The following is a 21,427-nucleotide window of genomic DNA, read 5'->3' as shown; positions in this document are numbered from 1 at the left end:
CACTTGCCTCCCACCCAGCTCCTGTGATTCATTAACTCTTTCAAGGCTTGTGGTTCCAAGCATCAGCTAAGTGAGATGCATTCACCATTCAAAGGGAGCAACCTGGGCCAGTTTAGAATGTGTCTCTAAGGAAGATAATTACCAATAAAGTGGCAAATGGCACTGTGAAATACACTGGGGGAAACTATTGGAGGAGGAACATCAGAGAATCATATGCCATCTTCCATCTGCTTCCCAATACATCTCAGATCGGTTCTCTTCCTTTAGAAGAGGGCTAGACTCATTGCCATCACTGCAGCTATTATCATTGCTGCTGCTGCTGCTGTTGCTGCCACTACCTTTAAATGAGATGAGATTAGGATGCAGAGGACCTGGGTGCAAATCCTACCTCTGTCAATCACTACATGTATTATACTGACTTCACTAACTCCACGTTCTGTCAAACTGACCTCCTGTCTGTGCCCCATTAAGTCACTCAGTGAGACAACAAGCATTAATAAATACCTACCATGTGCCAGGTACTGTGCTAAATTCTTGCATTACAAGGGGAAAAAACAAGGCAAAAACAGTCTCTGCCTTCAAGAAACTCACATTTTAATGTGCATTTGAGGAATCCACATTAACAATATTCTATCTTGGTACCTTCATGAATTTGGGTCACTAGTCTCTTGGCTCTGGAATTCATTCCCCCTCCTCAACTCCATCTCTTAGGAGCTTTAGATTCCGTCAAGATATAGCTTAGGCGCCACCTCACACTTCTAAGCATTTCCTGATTCCCTTTTCTCATAGTTAGTGCTTTCACCAACTTAAAATTTCTTTGTATTATTTATATATAGGGTATATTTATATATTATATATTATAATATTTATATATAAGGTATTATTTATATATGTATATTACATATTCAGAATATTTATATATTTTTATATATAGGGTATCATTTTTATATAAGGTATATTTGCTGAAATTTGCATATGTTGCATCCTCCCAGTAGAATGTAAAGTCCTTGAACAGGAGGACTGTTTTGCTTTTGTCTTTGAGACCACCATGTCTTGCATTTTGTAGGCATTTTTCATTTTTTAATTAAATCAGTTAAATCAATTAAATCAATCAATAAGCATTTATCCATTTATTAACACATTGTCTACTATGTGTAAGGCACTGTGCTAGGCACTGGGAATGCAAAGACAGAAGTTAATCAGTTGAATTGAACTGAACTGAATTTGGATATTCTAAAGCATGATACAAATGTGATCTACAATTATGTAATCCAGCAGTTCTTATTCATCGGTTTGCAAATCCCTCAAGGGGTCCATCACGATGGTCACAAGGGTTCATGCTAAAAATTCTGTAGTGTTGTCTTAATCCGTAATTATAAAAAATATTAGGAGTAGTGTAAAAAATTACCCTGGAGGTTCACCATGCGTTTTTTTGTTGTTGAAAGAGGTTCATGGAACAAAAAGTTGGAAACCATTGATCTCACCGAACCCTTCATTTTACAGCAGTGAAAAGAGACCCAGAGCTATTAAATGATTTGCTAGAGGTTGCAAAGCTAGTACGTGACAAAGCCAGGATGGAGAAGTCAGGTCTGCTGCTTCAAAGTCTAGTAGGCTTCCCACTATCCTCACAGTTTAATTCTCTCCACGCATTTCTATTTAATAATACTTTTCTTATTCAGGGCAGTTCTATTTGGGCCTCTGGGTAGTTTCCTGAGTGCAAACTAGCTTGTTTCTTTGGGGGTGTCAAGGTCTCACGGCTGTCTCCTGTCAAAGGAACTACCCTTTCTTCTGGGGGGCTACTCCACCTCCTTTCAGGAGGGCTGTTGCCAATGCTGTTACCTTGAAGTGTTATTGAGAATCTCCCCAGATTCCTTACTTAAGTCGTAACCCTTTCCATAATGATTCCTTATGTACTGCCCTCACCTTGACCAATGTGTTTCTGAACTATGTAAACACAAGAGAAACTAAGTTTGTAGTGGACCACTTGGAATTTTTTAATGGGGTTGAATTTGTAAATTAAAAAATGCAATATTTACCTTGCTGAGAGACTTATTTGGGCATAGGGACTTCACTTAATGGGCAGGTACATGGTACAGTGGCTAGAGCACAGGGCTCAGAGTCAGGAAAACTCATCTCCCTGAGTTCCATTCTGGCCTCAGATACTTACTAGCTTTGTGACCCTGAGAAAGTCACTTGCCTCAGTTTCCTCATCTGTATAAATGAGCTGGAGAAGGAAATGGCAAACCACTCCAATATCTTTTCCAAGAAAACCCCAAATACATCACAAAGAGTCTGATACAACTGAAACAATCAGCAACAACCTCACTTGACCATGGGTGTTTTAAGTATCTGGAGTTAAATGGGCATAACTGAAGTCACTTTCAAATTCCAAATGGAAGATCTGGTAAAAGTAGATTCATCTGAGCTTATTTAGGGCTTGGGGGGTTTGTTTGCTTGTTTGTTTTTTAAGTCATTGTCGTGAAGAAGACTCAGTGAATAAACCTCTCTGCCAACGTACATCAGCCCCAGCTCTGCAATATAGTGCTGCAGAGAGCTGCTTTGTGATGGTAAGTGACTTGTCCAGGGTCACATAACCAGTAGTATCAGAAGCTGGATGTGGGCCCATGCCCATTGTTATCTACCTTTAGCTGCATCTCTTGAACTTGTTTAAGTCTTACAGATCTTTCTAAGATCAAAAATGTTGTCACCCATATAGTAAACTCTTAAATGTTTGTTGACAGAATAAATGACTTCCTAAATTAGTCATTCTGTGAATCACCCTTTTTGAAATTAGAGAATTAAATATAACTGCTTACCTAAATGAAAATATTATCCAGGCTAGATAACCTACACAAAGCTGTCTAGTCAGGATGATTCATGATGTCCAGATGGTTTCTATGGATATCCAGCTGTTGTCTGTTTTTATACCCTATAAGGTGCAAAAAGTCTGAGTGACCCAAGAAAGCACCAGGATAATGAGCTTGTGTAGGGTCAGAGTTTCTCAGTTTCTAGTATTAATGTTTCCTTCAGCCTACTACAATATAGTTTTGTTGATATAAAGGAGAAACTCCAACATGACCTGCACGAATGCTCCATGCAGCTTCACCAGATTACAGATGAGCAAACTTGAGAAAGGGCTCTGAAACTGGGCTTGGGAACGGCTGACCAGAGGTCACTCTATATTTGAATTAATAATAATCACCCCAACAGGTAAGGCTCACTTCAAGTACCTACTTCAAATCTTTTAACATGATATGAAGAAAGCTTCATAGATGATCCATTGTAACCTTGTCAGACTCTAGGCCTTTGAAGAACTAAAATTACCTTGCCTTGCCCTTCTTCTGACCTATTCCCTCAAAGTCCCTTCATGAGTCAAAAAAAAAAAAGAGAGAAGGAAAAAGTTAAATAAACTTGCAAAAGAAAGGAGGACCCATTGACAGAAAAGTCAGTTGACTAAAATCAGCCATCAGAATTGACTTGAATCTTCACAAGTTCACACCTAAAGGATGTGTGTAAATTTAAAAAAAAAAACAAAAACTTTTCTCTTCTTTATCAGTCTTTCTCTTTTTCTCTTTTCTTTCTTTTTTTTTTTGACTTGATTTTCCTTTCTTATACATGAATTGAAGTGCGCCTGCCACTCACAGACTCAATCCAACTGCTGATTGACACAGAAGCTTTGATCTGCTCTGTTTCTAATCTGGGCTGGTTCACCCCCTCCTCAGGCAGCCTGGTAGCCTTTTGCTTCTGGGGACTCACCACACTGATGTCAGGCTTAGTATGGACACTGGATCAGCTTTAGCCCTACTTCAATTCAGATCTCCCAAGCTCCAGTGATCCATTCACCAGCCTCAAATTCCTCAGTATCAGGGATTACAGATGTGTACCATTCATCACCCCTGGTTTCTTTAGGAGACCTTTAGTAGAACATCATAAGTAGGTTGAATCCTCTCTGACTTGGGAGTCAGAAAGATTTAGCTTCAAATCCTACCTCTAGCACTTACTAGCTATATGACCATAGAAAAGTCATTTAACCTCTCTCTACCTTAGCTTCCCTACCTGTGAAATAGGGTTATTAATATCAGCAGTGTCTCTACCTCACTGTTTTTCTCTCAGACTCAAGTGTAATAATTTATATAAAGAGCTTCACAAAGTTTTAGATGTTATATGAAAGTTATTAAAATACTACCCCACAGTGGAGCGTTTCTCTTCTACTAGTTATTCAAAATCATTTCTTGCTCTTTACATTCTTTAAAAAAAAAAAAAAAGGATAGCTCTTAGAATTTAGAGCTAGAAGGGACTTTAAAGCTCTTCTAGGGAATGCAACGTAGAGCAATAGAAAGCTTGGTGGATTTGGCATCAGAGGACCTAAGTACAAATCCCGTGTCAAATGCTCCCTATGGGAAATTGGGGAAGTCATTTAATCTCTACTCTCCAGTTACCTCATCTACAAATGATTAGGCTGACTAAGTGTTGCCTCATGTTCTTTCTAATTCTATATTTGTGTGTATATATATGCACACATATGTATGCATGTATGTATCTATATATCTGTGTACTATATCTAGTACCATATCTATCATCCTCTCATTTTACAAATAAGGAAGCTAAAAAGTTGATAAGTAGCATTACTTATTGATGGGTTATCCTATTTGCAAATAGTAGGATAGGTGCTGATGGACTATAATATTAATAAATCAAAGAGCCAGAATTTGCACCCAGGTCCTCTGATCCACTCTAAGAAAATAAATGATGAAGCAGATTCCAAGGGAATTAATTTATAGGCAGCTAGGTGGCAAAGTGGAGGAGTGCTGGGTCTGGAGTCAGGAAAACTTGCCTTCCTGAGTTCAAATCTAGCCTAAGACACTTAATAACCATGTGACCTGGGGCAAGTCACTTAACCCTGATTATCTTAGTTCCTTATTTGTAAAATGAGCTGGAGGAGGAAATGACAAATCACTCCGGTATCTTTGCCAAGAAAACCCCAAATGGGGCCACCAAGAGTCGGATATGACACTGAGCCACAACAGGCTAATCTCTTACTGTATTCTAGAATGAAATGGTCTTACAATGTTACATCATTGGGGGAAAAATGTCAGGATGGAAATGCCAATGTTTGTCTTTTGTCTTTTGGGCATTTTTTTGTATGTGAAGGCAGATTGTCCGAAGCCAGACACTGGAGAGTTTGAAGCTGCACAATGTCACCTACTGTAAAGACCATCTCACTGAATGGGAAGAAACCACTCAGTGCCCCTTGCCACAGTTTTCTGGCAATAAACCTTCGGTAAGAATGATCTCTTATGATCTTTTTCACAAAAACCTGGTTAAAATATAAATAAGTGGGAATTTTTTTATTTTTATCTTATTAAAAGAGGAGTATTTTATAGAACTAACAGACACATTTGTCTTCTGATTATTTACAGAGAAGAGCAGTGCAGTGGGTTATTCAGAAAGAAAGATGATTCACTCCATTTTGTCTCCCTTCCCACCCCATCACTAAATTTGATTTTTAATATATTTTATACTCACATAAGGATGTGGATATTTTCTGAGAATTCAAGTACACACTTTAAGTAAAAATGGAACCCCTACAAAAGACATTACTCAGAAAGAATGTTTTTCCACCCTGTCAACCTGTTCCTCTCAACCTCTAACCCTGTCTCCCAAGTCATTTCTGCTCTGTTTTACCCTAGGAATGGACAGGTAGAATTTAGTCAGAAGTTTGGGACCACATAAAAGAGATACAATGAAAAGAAATAGGTTGAAGTATAGAGGAATCAGCAGACCAAAAAAAGGTTTTGCCCCAAAAAATTGCATAAATGAGATATGTATAAATACAAAAGAATCGCTTAATTAAGTGACCAATATATAAAGAATGTAAAACATTTGCTTAAAAAAAATTCCCTCCCTATATCTTAAAAATACTTTAGATCACTAGTAGTGCATTGTTTTTCAAGAGAAAAAATACAAGGAGAAATGTTAAAAACAGAAGGAAACCGAATAGACATGTCCATTAGACTGTAGCTCTTTTAATGGCCGGTATAGATTCTCTCTATCTTAAACTAAACTCTCGTTAGCCACTATCCAACCTGCATGTTAATGAAGGACATGAATGCTTCTCTAAAATTTTCAGCTACAGTGTCTCCATAAAAAAATCAATACCCTCCAACGCTCCATGAATACAGACCAGAGCCTGCTCCTTGCTGCATGCGCCGACATTAATTATCATTAAAAGGGGGGAAACTTACCCATCTCTCTGTTAACTCTCTCCTGCCACACCTCCTTGCACACCCAAACTCATGTTGTCAGTCTTTCCCATTATTTTTAATGGATCCTGATTCAAAGCTTGTGTGGGCTGTACAATTACCGCTTGGCTGAACCGTGCAGTATTCTATCTGATGTCTAGTAGACCCTGAAAGGAAAAGGCATCCCAAGGACACAAAGAGGTTCCTGCACTCCACTGCATCATACCTATTTTGTCTCTTTATTTCCTGTATTTCCACTCAAGTCTCTAACTCCATGTAGCTCTTGGGTTCCAATTAATGTAACTTCTGTACGGATAGATTCCTGTTATTCCAAGAACTGGTTTCCATCATATATAACCCCCATATTAATTAAACCAATCACAGGGACAAATTATAACTCAAGCAATTCTTCATCTCCCCAAGACTTCAGGTTCCAAAGAGAGATGTTTACAGCAATTTACAATGATTTCTGGAACCATCTTAGTCAAGCAAAGGGTCTTAATATTTTTTTAAAAACATGTTGTATTTTAAAGCTAGTTGGGAGTGGTCAACAATTCAGACAAAAGTTTTAGTTGAGTTGAACAGAGGATATAAAATCATTTTTTCCTGTGCTATGTTTCATTCTCAGATGAAGAGAGGCAAAATTCAAGGGGTAGAAACACAAGAAACAACTGGTGCGTGACTAGTACTACTTCATTCCTGGTAGAGAGTTACATGAATTGGAGAAACATAGTAGAATAAAGAACAATTTCAAGAAATTCTAACGTCCCATGTACCACAAAATGCTCCTAACACATGTCACACAAAAAGCACCCCAATTTGTAGGATATTTGGGAGAAAAGATCTTAGACCTTAAGACATGAACAAAGATATCAGTGTACTGTGAAACCACTACTATATAATTTGCCATTCAAACAAAACAGGAGAGCAAAACATGGCAAAGAAGGAATTCACCTGGAGTATCACCACTAGGGGAGAAAGCTCATGGACTAGTAGCTTCCTATGCTAATTAATTATTTTTATTAATTTATTGCTTAATTCAGTTGTTTTTCCCTATTCAAGGAGAAGTGAAATTAGCAACCTCTAAATTTTGACACCATAGGGTGACCTTTGATGGTTATCTGGAGACAAGGACTTTAATGACACAGAAAAAATAGAATGTCACCTCTGCAAGATATTTTAGAGGTCATCTAGTCCGGTATCCTTATTTTAGATATAAAGTAACTGAGGGATAGAAGATTGAGGAACCTGCCTGATGTAATGCTAAGCCAAGATTAAAAAGAATACAATCTTAATTTCATCAAGTGGTTTTTCCACTGCTACATATCTGTTTGTTTCGTTAATGTTATCTTTTATGCAATCTATCAGTTACTTCTGGATACCTGGGCAGATATTTTCTTGAAATTGTTCTTCATACCATGGTGAAGTTAAAAATTATGTATAGAGTGCTGGACTTGGAGTTCGAAAGATGAGTTCAAAGCCTGCCTCAGCTATTTAGCTCTGTGATACTAGGCAAATCTCTTAACCCCTCAGCCTCAGTTTCTTTATCTGTAAAATGGTGATAATAATAGTACCTACCTCAGAGGATTGCTGTGAGTATCAAACAAGATGAGATGTAAAGTATTTTGGTAGCTGATATTATTTTTATTGATTATTTTTAACTTCACATCATTTCAATTTCCTTTCTGTACCCACTCTATTTGGGGTTATTATATGTATAATTTAGCTACCTGGTTATTAAATGCTTAATGTGTGCATTTAAGATATTGCTTATAATCCAAAATAAAAACCAAATTCAATATTTATAGGACTAGATTTTCCTCCAAAAGAAATTTGTGGGTGAGTTGATGGTAGAAGGAAATAGGTAGAGATCCTAGCAAAGGAGTGGGGGACAGAAAGGAAACTGAAATAATGCAAAGAAGAAAGGAGATAAAGTAACAATTTCTCTATCCTCAAATAAATCTTCACAGTATGCAACTAGATTAAGTTCCTACTATGTAAAATGTACCATATATACTTTAGGAAGGCAGCATGTCGAGGTGGAAAGAACACTGGCCATGAAGTCAAAAGGGTTTCAATCCTTGATCTGCCACTCACTAGCTCTAAGACATTAAGTCAATCGCTTCACCTCTCTAGGGCTCTCTTTTCTCATTTGTATCAGGGGATTACTCTATGAGAGGCAGAAGACATTATTTCCACCCAGCAAAATGAAGTGAAAGTGCAAAAGATAGGGAAAAGTAAGTTGGAAAAGATGTCCTTTGGATTTCCATGACCAGGAGAAAGGGAAGAAGAAATCTAGATGTAATCAGTCCTCTCCTAATGGAGTTTATGCAGGTCAGATTTCCAAACAATTTTCTCTTTTAGGTGCAAAGGATAAGAAGAGAAACTACAGACAAACTACTGGGTATTTGTGAATTAAGAAGCCAAAAGATAAAAAGTCCAAATGATAAGGACTGAGTATAAACTAAGTTGCCAATCAGATAAAACAGCAAGAAGACAGAGCTATACAAAGAGAAGGAAAAATGGGTAAAAAATAAAAAGGTCATAATATACTAAACAAATATTATACTACAAAAGAAAATTAACCTCATATCCTCAATACAAAAGAAATTCTCTTGATTCCCCAGAAATCATGGAACAATAGCAAGAAATACAAAAGAGAACTAAATCTTTTAAACAATCTTAGGATGGAAATTATATTGGAAAGCAAAGCTCTTAAAACAAAGACCAAGAAAAAATTCAATAGAGAAGTTGGAACACATAATGGAGAATTCAAAGATCTGACAGAGGCAGTGGCAAATTTAGAATTCAAAAATACAGAAATGAAAGAGAAATGTTCAGAGGAGAAGCAAAAACTTCCCAAAAACACAGGAATTTTACTCAGGCCAAAGTGACTGACCTTGAACAAATGATACACAAAGATATATTACAAACCATAAGTACTCAGAGGAGCACAATAAATTTTAAAATCTTATATCAGAGGAAATAGTACAAGAAAACTGTAACTTTTAAATTTTAAAGCATTTATTTATTTCTTGGATTAACCCTTGAAATTACAAGGCATATTGTGGCTTAATTTTAAAATCTCGGCACCGAAGAGCAAATTTTGGACATGATCAGACTTTCAGCTATGAAGGAGCATCAGCTTAGCATTATTAACATAACAAATAGTTTAGCATTATTCTAAAGCTACTACAAATAAGAGAATGAAATGGAATATTTTTAAAATGCAAAGGAATTTAAGATACAACCTGAAATAACATATCTTGCAAAACTGAGCCTAATAATTAATGAAAAAGATAGACCCCCCCCAACAAAAGAAACCTTTGAATCACCCCTGTCCCTCAAAAGATGCAAACAGGTTTTCAGTTTTTCAAAAACCCCAAACAATAGATGCATAAAGTTAAATAAGTATAATTTCAAGAAAAAACTAAGCTATGAAATAAAAAAACTAAGCCATGAAATCATCTCTCATATTTATAAGCTATTGCTTTAAAAAAAAAAAAGGAACTGCAAGAAAGGACAAAGAGGGGATATTATCAAAGAACAAAAAGTATCTAGTTGCTAAAAAATTTGAGTCACAGAAAGGGAAGAGGAAGAGTGGAATGATAATTTGTGGACTAAATTTTCCCTTACAAGCAAAACAATATCTTTTGTGGCAGGGATAACACAGTGAGGTGTCATAAGAAAAAATGAAACAGAGAAGACAAGACAGAAAGGAGCAAAAAACAAACCCTTCACCACTGATCCCAGTGCTGAGTGAAAATGAAATGAGATGGTAATTTTTTTAAAATATATTAATAAGAATGTACAGTTAGGGGAAAGTAGAATAAAAGCAATGGAGAAAGTTTCTGGGATAGAAGTGTTGGGCACTGGAAGATGGCTCTCACTGTAGCAAGGAAATTATGCCATTAAAGTAGATAACCATGAGAGGAATGATGAGAGACAGTGTCCCTTATAATGGATTTCATCTGAAGGGAAATGGGCACAGTAGACAACTACTTCCTTTGGGCAGTGCATTCCCCAAATCAGAAGAAGGGATTTATGGGTCACTAGAACCATTTGACACCTAGAAGAGTAGAATTAAAGACAGGGTAACCTGGTTCTCAGAACACTGAGTAATCATTGAAAGGGTAAAGGGGAGAACTAGTCATTATAACTTCAGATATAGTGATGCCTTCCATGCAACACTTTTTTCTTCCTGAACTGATATTTCCAAAAGTGAGGTATAACAGAATAAAAGCCCACAGAAAAAGAAATATAAAATAAGTGAATGGATACATAAACATATACATACATAAGTGGAAGAGAGAATATGGTGAGATCTAAATACATATTAACATAAAAATGGCATAGAGAAGGGAACTCAGATTTGGTATGCCAAGAGATTCTTCATGAGGCATATGGAATGAAGAAGGAACAAGTGAAAGCATAACACAACACAAATGAGATAATCTAATTCCTTGTAGTCTAAAGGGGATAGATATAAAAGAGAGTACAAAGTAAATGAAAACTTCTTGGAAAAGAGTGCCACAAAATAATGTCATATAAGCTAAAGTTGTCAGGGGTGAGGAAGATTCTGAACTACATACTTTACTGAGTGGAGAAAGGGAAGAGTCAAAATAGGAGTGAGGATGAGGCATTAATTAATAAATAAAACAGAGAAATTAATAATTTAAGTAAATTCAAGGACACTTCAATGGGAATAGAGGAGAGCCTATGGGAACAGACTAGCATCAAAGTGATATAAGCAAAGTTAATTACAGAGACAGAGTGCTGCCTTAAAGGAGGAGGAGATTAAAAATCAGTACAGAAGAAATAAATGAAAAAAAACATAAGACTAACTGGTATGTAACCTTAAATGTGAATAGATGAAGCAATCCAAAAAAATTGAAAGGGAATGGCAGAAATTACAAGAAAATGTTAAAAATTCAACAACTTGCTGTATAAAAGAAACATTTTTAAAAGGTAAAGATCCATGTGAAATGAAAATGAAAATTTGAAATAAAATTTCCTATGTATCAGCTAATTCCAGATAAGCAAGAGTTTCAATTTTTGAACATAAAGCAAAAATTTTTTTAAAAACATGTAATAACAAGAGAGATAAAGGATACTATGTTGTACTCATGAGTTCAACAAACATTAAAATAATATCAATGTTTTTTTTACAAAGTATATGAATAAAAGCATCTAAATTTATAAAGAAAAAGTTAACTGAATTGCAAATAGACATAGATATTCTATAACACAATAATTGTTAATTTAACTTATTTAATTATTAAGACTTTAATGCCTCTCTCAGAACTGAATAAATCTAACAAAAAGATTTTTTTTCAAAAAGGAAAATGTAGAGCTCAAAGTATTGTTAGAAAAGTTAGATTTAAAAGATTTATGGCATCTTCTGAATAGAGATTTTTGAAGAGCATACATATTTCTCAGCATAAACCTGTATATTTATAAAAATAAAACTTCACATAGTTATACATAAGTGTAAAAGGACAGAAATATTAAACATATACTCTACAGACTATAGCAGAATAAAATAGTAACAAATATATGAAACACAAGAAAAAGAGACAAACCTAAAGGGAGACTTAATAATGATATCCTATATGATAAGTGGGGAAAAAAAAATCTTAGAAATAGTAAAATAACATAGTAGGAGGTATTGGTAAAAACAGTCCCATAATAAAAAATATATCTGAAAGCAAAATTATTATTAACATAAATTATATATTAACAAAATAAACAGACAAGATTAATGACCAGCATACAAATTTTTAGAAAACTAAAGATCCAACCAGAGGCAGAATGTTGCAGTGGATAGGGCACTGAAATTGGAGCTACTTACCAACTATGTGATCCTAGGTGGGCATCACTTAATTTCTCTGCGCCTAGAGTCCCTTCCAAATGTAAATGTATAGTCATTTAATCAAATAATGCTAAAATGCGCATGAAAGGGGAATTCTTGAAAATTAGAGGACAAAATAGTGAAGATGGAAAATAGTCTATAGAAATGATGAAAACTAAAAGTTGCTTCTTTGAAAAGATTAATAAAATTGAGAGACCTTTAGTTAACCCATTTTTTAAAAGAGTAAAATGAGGATGAGATGATATCTAAGGTCTTATCTATGGGACTCAGAGATGTAACAAAAAATAAGACAAAGTTCCTGCTCTCAAGAAGTTCAAAATTTAAATAATAAGTTGATGATTATCTGGGTAATTTGGGACAAAAATATCCCATATGAATGTTAATCACCAAGAAGAAGAAAATATTTCTTACATTTAAGCAACAAAGAAAAATGAGAGACCAGATATTTGGACATGAGGAAAATATTACGTCTAAAATTTCAAATAACAAGACAAATCATGAGAATGTTTTGTTCATGTACAAAAAATTATGTCTATGATTTCTATCCAACCTACTTCTCCAGAGACTCCCTAGATTTATATAAGATTAGGAGCATCACCAATTTATCCCCTTGCCTCCTCCTTTCATTTCTACATCTTTCTCGTCCACACTTCCTGCCATAATCTTTTTCCTTTTCTCTACCCTCACTTCATGATCCCCCCAAAACTGATGGGAAAATGGTTCATTTCTTATCTGATTCAAGACATTTGCCTTCCTGAGGTGGGGGTGGTTGGTTTAAATGTGCTTCACACTGTCAGTATAAAACAAACCTTTGGTGGATAAGATTGACAAGATTAGTGTTGAATTTTAGAAGAGAGTTGATGCAGGCAAGGTAGGGCATCTGATGAATGTTGACTTTTGAGGGGAGAATAGACCCAGAGGCAAACAAAAGAGATAAAAAGAATAGCAAGAAGAAAAACTTTGCTATAGCAAAAGTAAAACAGAAGGGCTTTACTCAAAGTAATTGGACGAGAGAGGTCAGGAACCTGAAAAGAGAGTTATGGAAGACTGGAAAAGTAAAACAATCAATCAAAAAGTATTTATTGAGTTTCCATTAAGTGTTACGGAATTGCAAAAGGAGTGTAAGACATAGACCTTGTCCACAAGACGGTGTTAAAGGTACCAGGACAAAAGTAGATAATGTGAATGAAGAACTTAGACTAACAATAATGTTTCTTTTGGAAATTTGCAGAGGATAGATTTGCACAATCAAAGAGAGATAGAGTAGGATCCTGGGGTCATAGATCTGATGTTGGAAGAGACCTCGGAGCCCATCTAAGACAACACCTTCATTTTCCAGATGAGTAACCTGAAGTCCAGTCAGGTTCACTGACTTCCCATAGTCACACAGACAATACCAGGAGAGTAACCCAGGTTATTCAACACCATGTCCAGTGTTCCTTCCACTGTACCGTAAATTATCTTGTGAATTACTCTACATACCTGAGGCATCACTAATATATGAGAGTCTCCTTTCCAACTGTTAAAGTATTCTTACCCCTTAACTTTATTTTCTATTATTTTGTACACATTTCATATTTACTTATCCATGTACATGTTGTCTTCCCCCAGTACAATGTAGGCTCCCTGAGGTTGGGGACTGTTTTGTTTCTGTCCTTATCTGCCCAACTACTAACCTACTATTGTTGTTATTGTTCAGTCGTTTTCAGTTGTTTCTAATTCTTCTTGACTCCATTTGGGGTTCTCTTGGAGAAGATGCTGCAGTGGTTTGCCATTTTCTTCTCCAGTTCATTTTATAGATGAAGAAAGCGAGGCAAGCAGGGTTAAGTGACCTGACCTGGGTGACACAATTAGTAGATGTCTGAGGCCAAATTTGAACTCACGGAGATGAACCTTCCTAACTCCAGGCCAGACACTATCTACTGTAATGCCCAGCTGACATATTAGCATAATTTAGGTATTTAATAAATGTTTGTAAATTAAAATAAATAAAATTTGGCCAGAGGAGGCTGGAGATTTTAAGCTCCTTGAAAGCAGGGACCACATCTTATACTTTTCCTATAACTACCTCCATACTTAATATGTAAAAGAGAACCTCATTTGATGAGTCTATTGAACCATTTATCCAACAAGTATAGATTTATTCTTTACCACAGGGGCTATAAACCTATTAGAAAGATAAACATAAAGAATATTATAGATTGTTATTATATATATAATTATATAATGTACATATGACACATATATTTTTATAATTACATAATAAAAGATTAATTATAAAGATAATAAGAAAAACGTTTCTGTCCTCAAGGGACTTACACTTTAGCAGGAACTTAACTGAATGTAGGAGTAGTGCAAACATTTCTACATTTCATATATGTACTGTTGGATTGACCATAGTTTCAAGATCACAATTTTCCTGATAATTATTCTTTTCTGTTGACTTGGTAAACCCTGGCATGGGTATACTGTGTAATGAACCTGATGCTTTGCCTTCCACGAGGCGGTATATGGGTATGTAAACCCCTAAATCACAAGGCAGCATGGGCCAAAGCTATCGATTAGTAGTATAATGTTATCAAGTTGTGAATTCATTGACACTGCTTTGTAAACCTTGGATTTGGTGGCATTGGAAGCATTTATGGTCTTCTTCCAATCAGAGTAGACTCTCAACTCTCTTGTCTTTTTGACAATTTAATTTTTTTCTAATGAATATAAAGGTATCATTGATCAAGTAAGCATAAATATCAACACCAAGGGGTTTAATCCCTTAAATAAACACTCCCCATGGACTTCAGAGATTAGGATAGTTTACCACTTAGTAAAAGGATAGGAGTTCTTAGATAATCAGCAAGAGTTACAAGGGAAACATCCTAATCCCATCATGGTCCAAAGGAAAAATATTGAGATCATATTTTCAGTTCCTTTGTTTCTTTCTTTCATTCTCTACAGGCTTGGAAATGGATTTTAGGCCCTGTGGTCTTGTATATGTGTGAAAGGATAATTAGGTTCTGGCGATTTCAACAGAAAGTTGTCATTGCTAAGGTATGTATGCAGCTTTATGCAGGAATAAAAGCCAGAGTGGAGATGAAAAATTTTTATTAGCCCAAGTTTTAATTTGCCATTTTTATTGCAGAACTGTCTATAATTTAGAGGCTCATCTTCTGTTCTAATAATTGCTTGCATCCTGAGCATCTTTTAGTGTGACTAATTTTATAGAAGAGGAGGTAGGTCTAGTGATCGGACCAGTTTACAGAATTCTGCCAATGGTTTATGAGACAGTAATAGAGATTCCACCATATTTCTTTTCACTTCAACTTCTCTTTCTGAAAAATAGTTAGATATATTTGCTACTGTGGTAACATTTTTGATCTGGACCTATCAAGTGCTCCCTCTTTTACCTACCTTGCCTCTCCCACCCCATACAGACACAGGCAAGTATCACTTTTTTGTTTTTATTCAAGAACAAATATTTACAATTCATATCTAGAACCACCTGACACATACACAGAGAGTAGCTAGTCTGAGATCCAAAAAATGTAAGTAGACATTGAAAAATTTTCTCCTCCTCCTAGGCTAGGAAAATCTATTTGTGAAGACTTTTACACAATCACAGAACCTCAAAATTAGAAGAATATCCACCTTTTAATCTATTTGTCTATCTAATCTATTTCATCTAGCTCCATTTGTATAAAAATTCCTTTTATAATATGCTCAAACGGTCATTAAACCATTATTTCAAGATCTCATTGAGGGAAGAAGAATCTACTACTCTATGAGATAGTTCATTCTACTTGGGGATAGTTATACTTGTTAGAATTTTTTTTTCCTTATTTTAAGTCTACATGTGCCTCTTTGCAGCTTTCACCCATTGCTTCTTATTCCATCCTTTAGAAACAAGCATAGAAACACAGGAATATAGTTTTAAGATCTGAAGAAATTTACATGTCATTTATCCAACAACTTCCTTTTTTACAAATGGAAAAACTAAGACCCAGAGGTTTTAGGTGATTTGCCCAAGGTGATTTTAACTTAGGTTCTTTTGACTCTAAGTTTAGTATTTTTTCTATTATGACACAAATCTAATTCCTGCTTTACTTTTAAATACTTGAAAATAGGTATCATGGCTCTCCCCCAAGTCTCCTCTCTAGGTTAATTATCCCAGTTCCTTCAACTGATGCTCAGATTTGATCTCAAGATTCATCACTATTCTATTTATCCTCTTTTGGATACACCCCAGCCTATCAATGTTTTCCCTAATGTATAGTTCTTAAACCCGAGTAAGGTATTCCAGATGTATCCAGATGACTGGGGCAGACCACAGTGGGATCATCTCCTCTATAGTCCTGGATGTTATGTCTCTTAATACATCCTAAGATTGCATATGCTCTTTCAAATACCATATATTTTTGCTGCCCACTAAAAACCTCAGTCCTCCAATTTATTGAATCCAAGTGTATTACTTTATATTTATTCTTATTAGATTTCATCTTTATAGATTAGATCAAATGTTAAAGCAGGTGAATATGTTTGTGGATTCAGCTGGACCAAAAAAGAAAAACTCGATGCCACATTGCCCTGAAAATCAAAGCCAAAACCAGTAACTAACTGTTTGCCCATATAGAATTTTGACTTTAAGGCAATGTTTAGAGTGAATATGGAAGTTCTTTTCCTTTGAAATTTGAGGAAAATAGTGTTAGATTGAGTAGTATAAGAAGAATTATAGGTTATTGAGAGGTGCAAATTATTTAATAAAATTTAGTAACTAAAAAACCAAGGATTAAAAGTAAAACTTAAGCATGAAAAAATAAATTTGCATGTAATTTGTGTAAATATGGATATTAGGTACTTGTTTTTGCTATGTAATAAAGAGTTCTATTTTTATCAAAGAAAATGTTGTTAGTCTATATAGTTTCTTTGACTCAGTTAAGCACACCCCTAGGGAAGCCTAAAAATGTGGGTCATATTGCCATAGCCTATGGGGCGTGGGGAACCTGTGGCCTTGAGGCCACATGTAGCCCTCTAGGCCCTCAAGTCCAGCCCTCTGACTGAATTCCAACTTCACAGAACAAATACCCTTCATAAAAGGATTTGTTCTGTAAAACTTGGATTCAGTGAAAAGGAGGCAGCCAAAGTCCTAGAAGGCCACATGTGGCCTCTAGGCCAGAGGTTCCCCACCCCTGGTGGGTACCATTGCTCCTCAGTTAGGAGTTACCTATATTACAGATATAGTACCATACTTAGAAAAAAATAAATAGCTTAACATTTTTCTTTTTTTGAAAACATAAACCTTTAAGATGATGTTGAATGCCAAAGCAAGTTCAAGGAGCCTCATGGGTGCCTTCGTAGACCATTTCATTCTTCATCTCCTGGAATTAAACTTGAATGAAAAGACAAATTACTATCTTGAATTGATTTAGGTGGTAATTCATCCCTCTGAAGTCCTGGAACTTCATATGAAAAAGCGTGACTTTAAAACGGAGCCTGGACAGTACATCTTTTTGCAGTGCCCTTCCATTTCCCAACTGGAATGGCATCCTTTCACCCTCACCTCAGCTCCTGAGGAAGACTTTTTTAGTGTACATATACGTATGGCAGGTGATTGGACAGAAGCTTTGTTTGATGCTTTTGGAGCAAAAGCAGAAACTTTTAAGGAACCCTGGATGCTTCCAAGGTCAGAATCAAATTTCATTTTAAAGTATGTGTGTGTGTGTAGATATATATAGATATATATATATGCGCATTATAAAATATTATGCATATAAGATTACAACAATAGGCAGCAAGAGTCTTCTCCAAGGCTGTGAGGGTGTATCTCTTGTTCGTTTTCTTTCTTTCTCTCTCTCTCTTTCTTTCTTTCTTTCTTTCTTCCTTTCTCTTTGAGAATCTGTGTATTAGAGTGCTTCAGTAAATCCAGTATAAGACTGAGGAAATTTATCTAGGACTATTATGAAAAAAAAACCATGACTGATTCAGACAGAATTAGAAGCACCTCAACCTAGAAGCATCACTTGGGTGGGTTGTATTCATTGTGTGAAAAGTAAAGAATTATAGAATAACAAAATATGAGAGCAGAAAGACGTCTCTTAAGCCAGAGTTGGGGAACCTGCAGCCTCAAGGGCACATATGGCCCTCTAAGTCCTCAAGTGTGGTCCTTTGACTGAATCCAAGATGTTCTGTGAATCAACATGCTTGCTGATTGATTAACTGACTTGAAGATTTCCAGTGAGGGGAAAATCTATGATATACTCAGAGATTACTCTTACATAATGCTCATACTCACATACAACTCAATTAAACCCTAGGTTACCTATAATTGTTAGGAAGTTTTTCCTACATCAAATCATATTTGCCTTAGTAACTCCGCCTATTTCTCCTAGTTCTTTTCGGTAGTACTGAGCAGAACAAGAAGAAAGTGCTCAGAAAATCTGGCGTCCAAAATAACTAACATTTATCTAATGTTTTAAGATTTTCAAAAAGCTTCACACATATTATTTTATTTGATCCTTATAGCCACCCTGTAGAACAGGTTTTATTATCCCCATTTTACTGATGAGGAAACTGAAGCTGAGATGTTAAGTAATTTGATCAGGGTTAGACAGTTGGTAAGTGTGTAAGGCTCGATTCAAATACAAGTCTTCCTGACTCCAAATCCATAGCTGTATTCACTATGCTACCTAGCTGCTTTCAAAAGATTGGTACCTCCCTGAATCAATCTGGTAAAGAAAAGATTGAATGAGTATCAATGGGAGATTATAAGCTGGAAATATGATATATGTCAAGTAAGTTCAGAGTTTTCTCATTTTTTTGGCAACTAGGTTGTGCAGTAGATAGAGTGATGACCCTAAAATTGGGAAGACCTGAGTTTAAATTTTTCCATAGATTCTTACTAGCTGTGTGACCATGGGCAAGTTATTTAACCTTTCTTGGTCTCAGTTTCCTCATCTATAAGAGGGGCACAATAATACAACCCACCTCCCAAGGTTGTTGTGAGGATCAAATGAGTTTACCTGTGTAAAGTGCTTTACAAATTTTAAAGTTTTATATTTTTTATTATTTTTATTATCCTTTGCCAATGATATGGCAGTATATTAAGAATAGAATTTGCTTAATGTAATAGAGGTCAGAGTATAAATCATTCCTGCTCAACATGCATCTCATAAACAGTATTTTTAAAACAGAGAGATTAAAATATTATCATGAGATGTATTGCTGGCCCAGTTAGCTGTAATATAGGTAAGGTGCAGTGATTTCCATGAGAACAGACTTTGTAGTGCATTTTCAAGAAATCCAAATGAATGGTTTCCATTACACTTGAATGACATACAATATACCTGCTCAGTTTGTATACACTAAATCTTCTGATTAAACAAGTGAGAAAGGAAGGGAATTGCATTCCAAAAGGGCAAGAGAGGTCTCCCAACTCACCTTAGTTCTTCTGCTTTTCATTTGGCCAGCTTAAGATAAAAAGGACTTATTTCTCTAACCTTGATTCCATGGACACAACTTCCAATGACTACAAAGCGAGCCCATCACACAGGAGAGACAGGAGGTGCCAAAATAAGTCAATATCTGTCCTTTCACCAATTGAATCTGCCCATAACGACAGCCTCATTGTCACTACAGGGAAGCAGCCCCATACATCTTCAAGTCAAGTTTCAACTCTCCAAATAGAACAATCTTAAACCCATAGCTTTTGGGTTTTTTGTGTTATTTTTTTTCCTTTTTGGACTAGGTCTGTTATTTCACTAGTCTAGGAAGTTCCTAGTGATAAACTTGCTTGACCAATCCCAGAATTATGCTTCTTAACTATTCATTAGGCAGATCCTTAAAGGGGGAGTGGGCTCAAAAAGTCATCCTTAAAATCCCATTTTCTGCTTCTGTTCTGGAATATTACATTGTATTTTACTTTGTGCCTTTAGACTTGCAGTGGATGGACCATTTGGAGCTGCTGTTACAGATATTTTTCACTATCAAGTCAGTGTGTGCATTGCTGCAGGGATAGGAGTCACCCCCTTTGCCTCAATTTTGAAATCTATATACTACAGATGTTGTGGTCCACATACAGAGCTGAAGCTGGACAAGGTATGGAGAAATCATTCATGTAGACCTTCCCTGGGCAAAATGTTCAGCCTCCTTATATCATCTGCAAATTCTTGGGGAGGATTTTAATTAACTACAAGGGATAAACTCAAGGATCCTTAACTACACTTATGTTCTTAAAAATCTCCATTCAGTATTATATTTATGAGAAGGGTTATGTCTAATCTTGTTAAAGATGACAAGACATAAATTTTATTGCTCCACTGCCATTATAGAACATGTAATTGCTCATTTTGGTAAAATATGGACATGCGACAATTGGCCGTGTGACGAGACAGCAGTTATATCAAAAGGCAACATTTCTTTGCCAGGTTTGGTTTAAAAATATTGTTGTAATATTGTTATAACATCTTCCACTTGTGAATCATAGAAAATAGCTAGAGACGCTAAGGGCTGAAGTTTTTCATCTTCCTCATTCCCAGTTAGTTTTTCCTCCCCACTTACCTCCTTCTTTAATGGTATCACCATCCTCCAAATCATCCAGGCTCCAAGTCCCAGGATTGTTTCTGTTTCTGTTCTCTCCCCTTAACATTAAGTCAATTGCTAAGTCCTGTCAATTTTTCCTGTGAAATGTTTCCCAGGTCTGACTCCTCCTTCACCTCCTCACTGCTATCATCTTAATTCAGACCCTTATCACCTCTCACTGGGACTATTAGAAGTGACCTTCTGCCTGGTCTCTTACTAATGGTCAAGAGTATCTTCTTCTACCCTCTGATTTCTGCTACTACTATACCAAAGAATATGAATGCATTATAAGAAGTGGTATCATTACAAATCTTGAAACTCCAAACTAATATTTCATAAATGAGTTCATTTGAAAAATGAATAGAATTTCAAACTTAATATAATGTAGGAGTTACCAGAAAGATAAATTAGATAACAATTGAGGAGAAAGAAGATAGCTATTAGAGTCTCTTTTCCTTATAATTTTGTTAGCATCAGGAACTCTATCCACCAATGAAGGTCACAATGCGTCAAGTACTATTTGTGGCACAGAAAGGTTAAATGCCATCAGTAATTACATAAACTGACAATTATTACTATATAATAGAAGGTACATTTGAGTTTTGTCTATTATTTATTCCTTATTCTATTATTTATTCCTTACCCACCCCACTCCACTCTCTACCACATACATACATAGATACCACTCTCTAGGCTCCCTTGGTTCCCAACGATTCTTGAGTTAGTCATCACATCTAGATGGAGC

At 35.8% G+C, this 21,427-nt stretch overlaps 1 protein-coding gene across 2 annotated transcripts in view; it reads left to right on the top strand.

Moving 5' to 3' along the window:
* NOX3 (NADPH oxidase 3) overlaps positions 1–21,427 on the top strand; it is a 92,783-nt gene that overhangs the window by 31,682 nt on the left and 39,674 nt on the right. For both annotated transcript variants that reach the window (XM_072643762.1, XM_072643763.1), the window contains exons 7-10: positions 5,152–5,281; positions 15,067–15,159; positions 17,535–17,788; positions 20,037–20,199. In XM_072643762.1, the coding sequence (XP_072499863.1) occupies positions 5,152–5,281; positions 15,067–15,159; positions 17,535–17,788; positions 20,037–20,199 (640 nt within the window). The remainder of the gene's footprint in view (positions 1–5,151; positions 5,282–15,066; positions 15,160–17,534; positions 17,789–20,036; positions 20,200–21,427) is intronic.

The sequence above is a fragment of the Notamacropus eugenii genome, chromosome 2 (assembly GCF_028372415.1).
Source record: "Notamacropus eugenii isolate mMacEug1 chromosome 2, mMacEug1.pri_v2, whole genome shotgun sequence".
Classification (NCBI taxonomy): domain Eukaryota; kingdom Metazoa; phylum Chordata; class Mammalia; order Diprotodontia; family Macropodidae; genus Notamacropus; species Notamacropus eugenii.
This window is presented reverse-complemented; position numbering and strand designations above follow the sequence as displayed.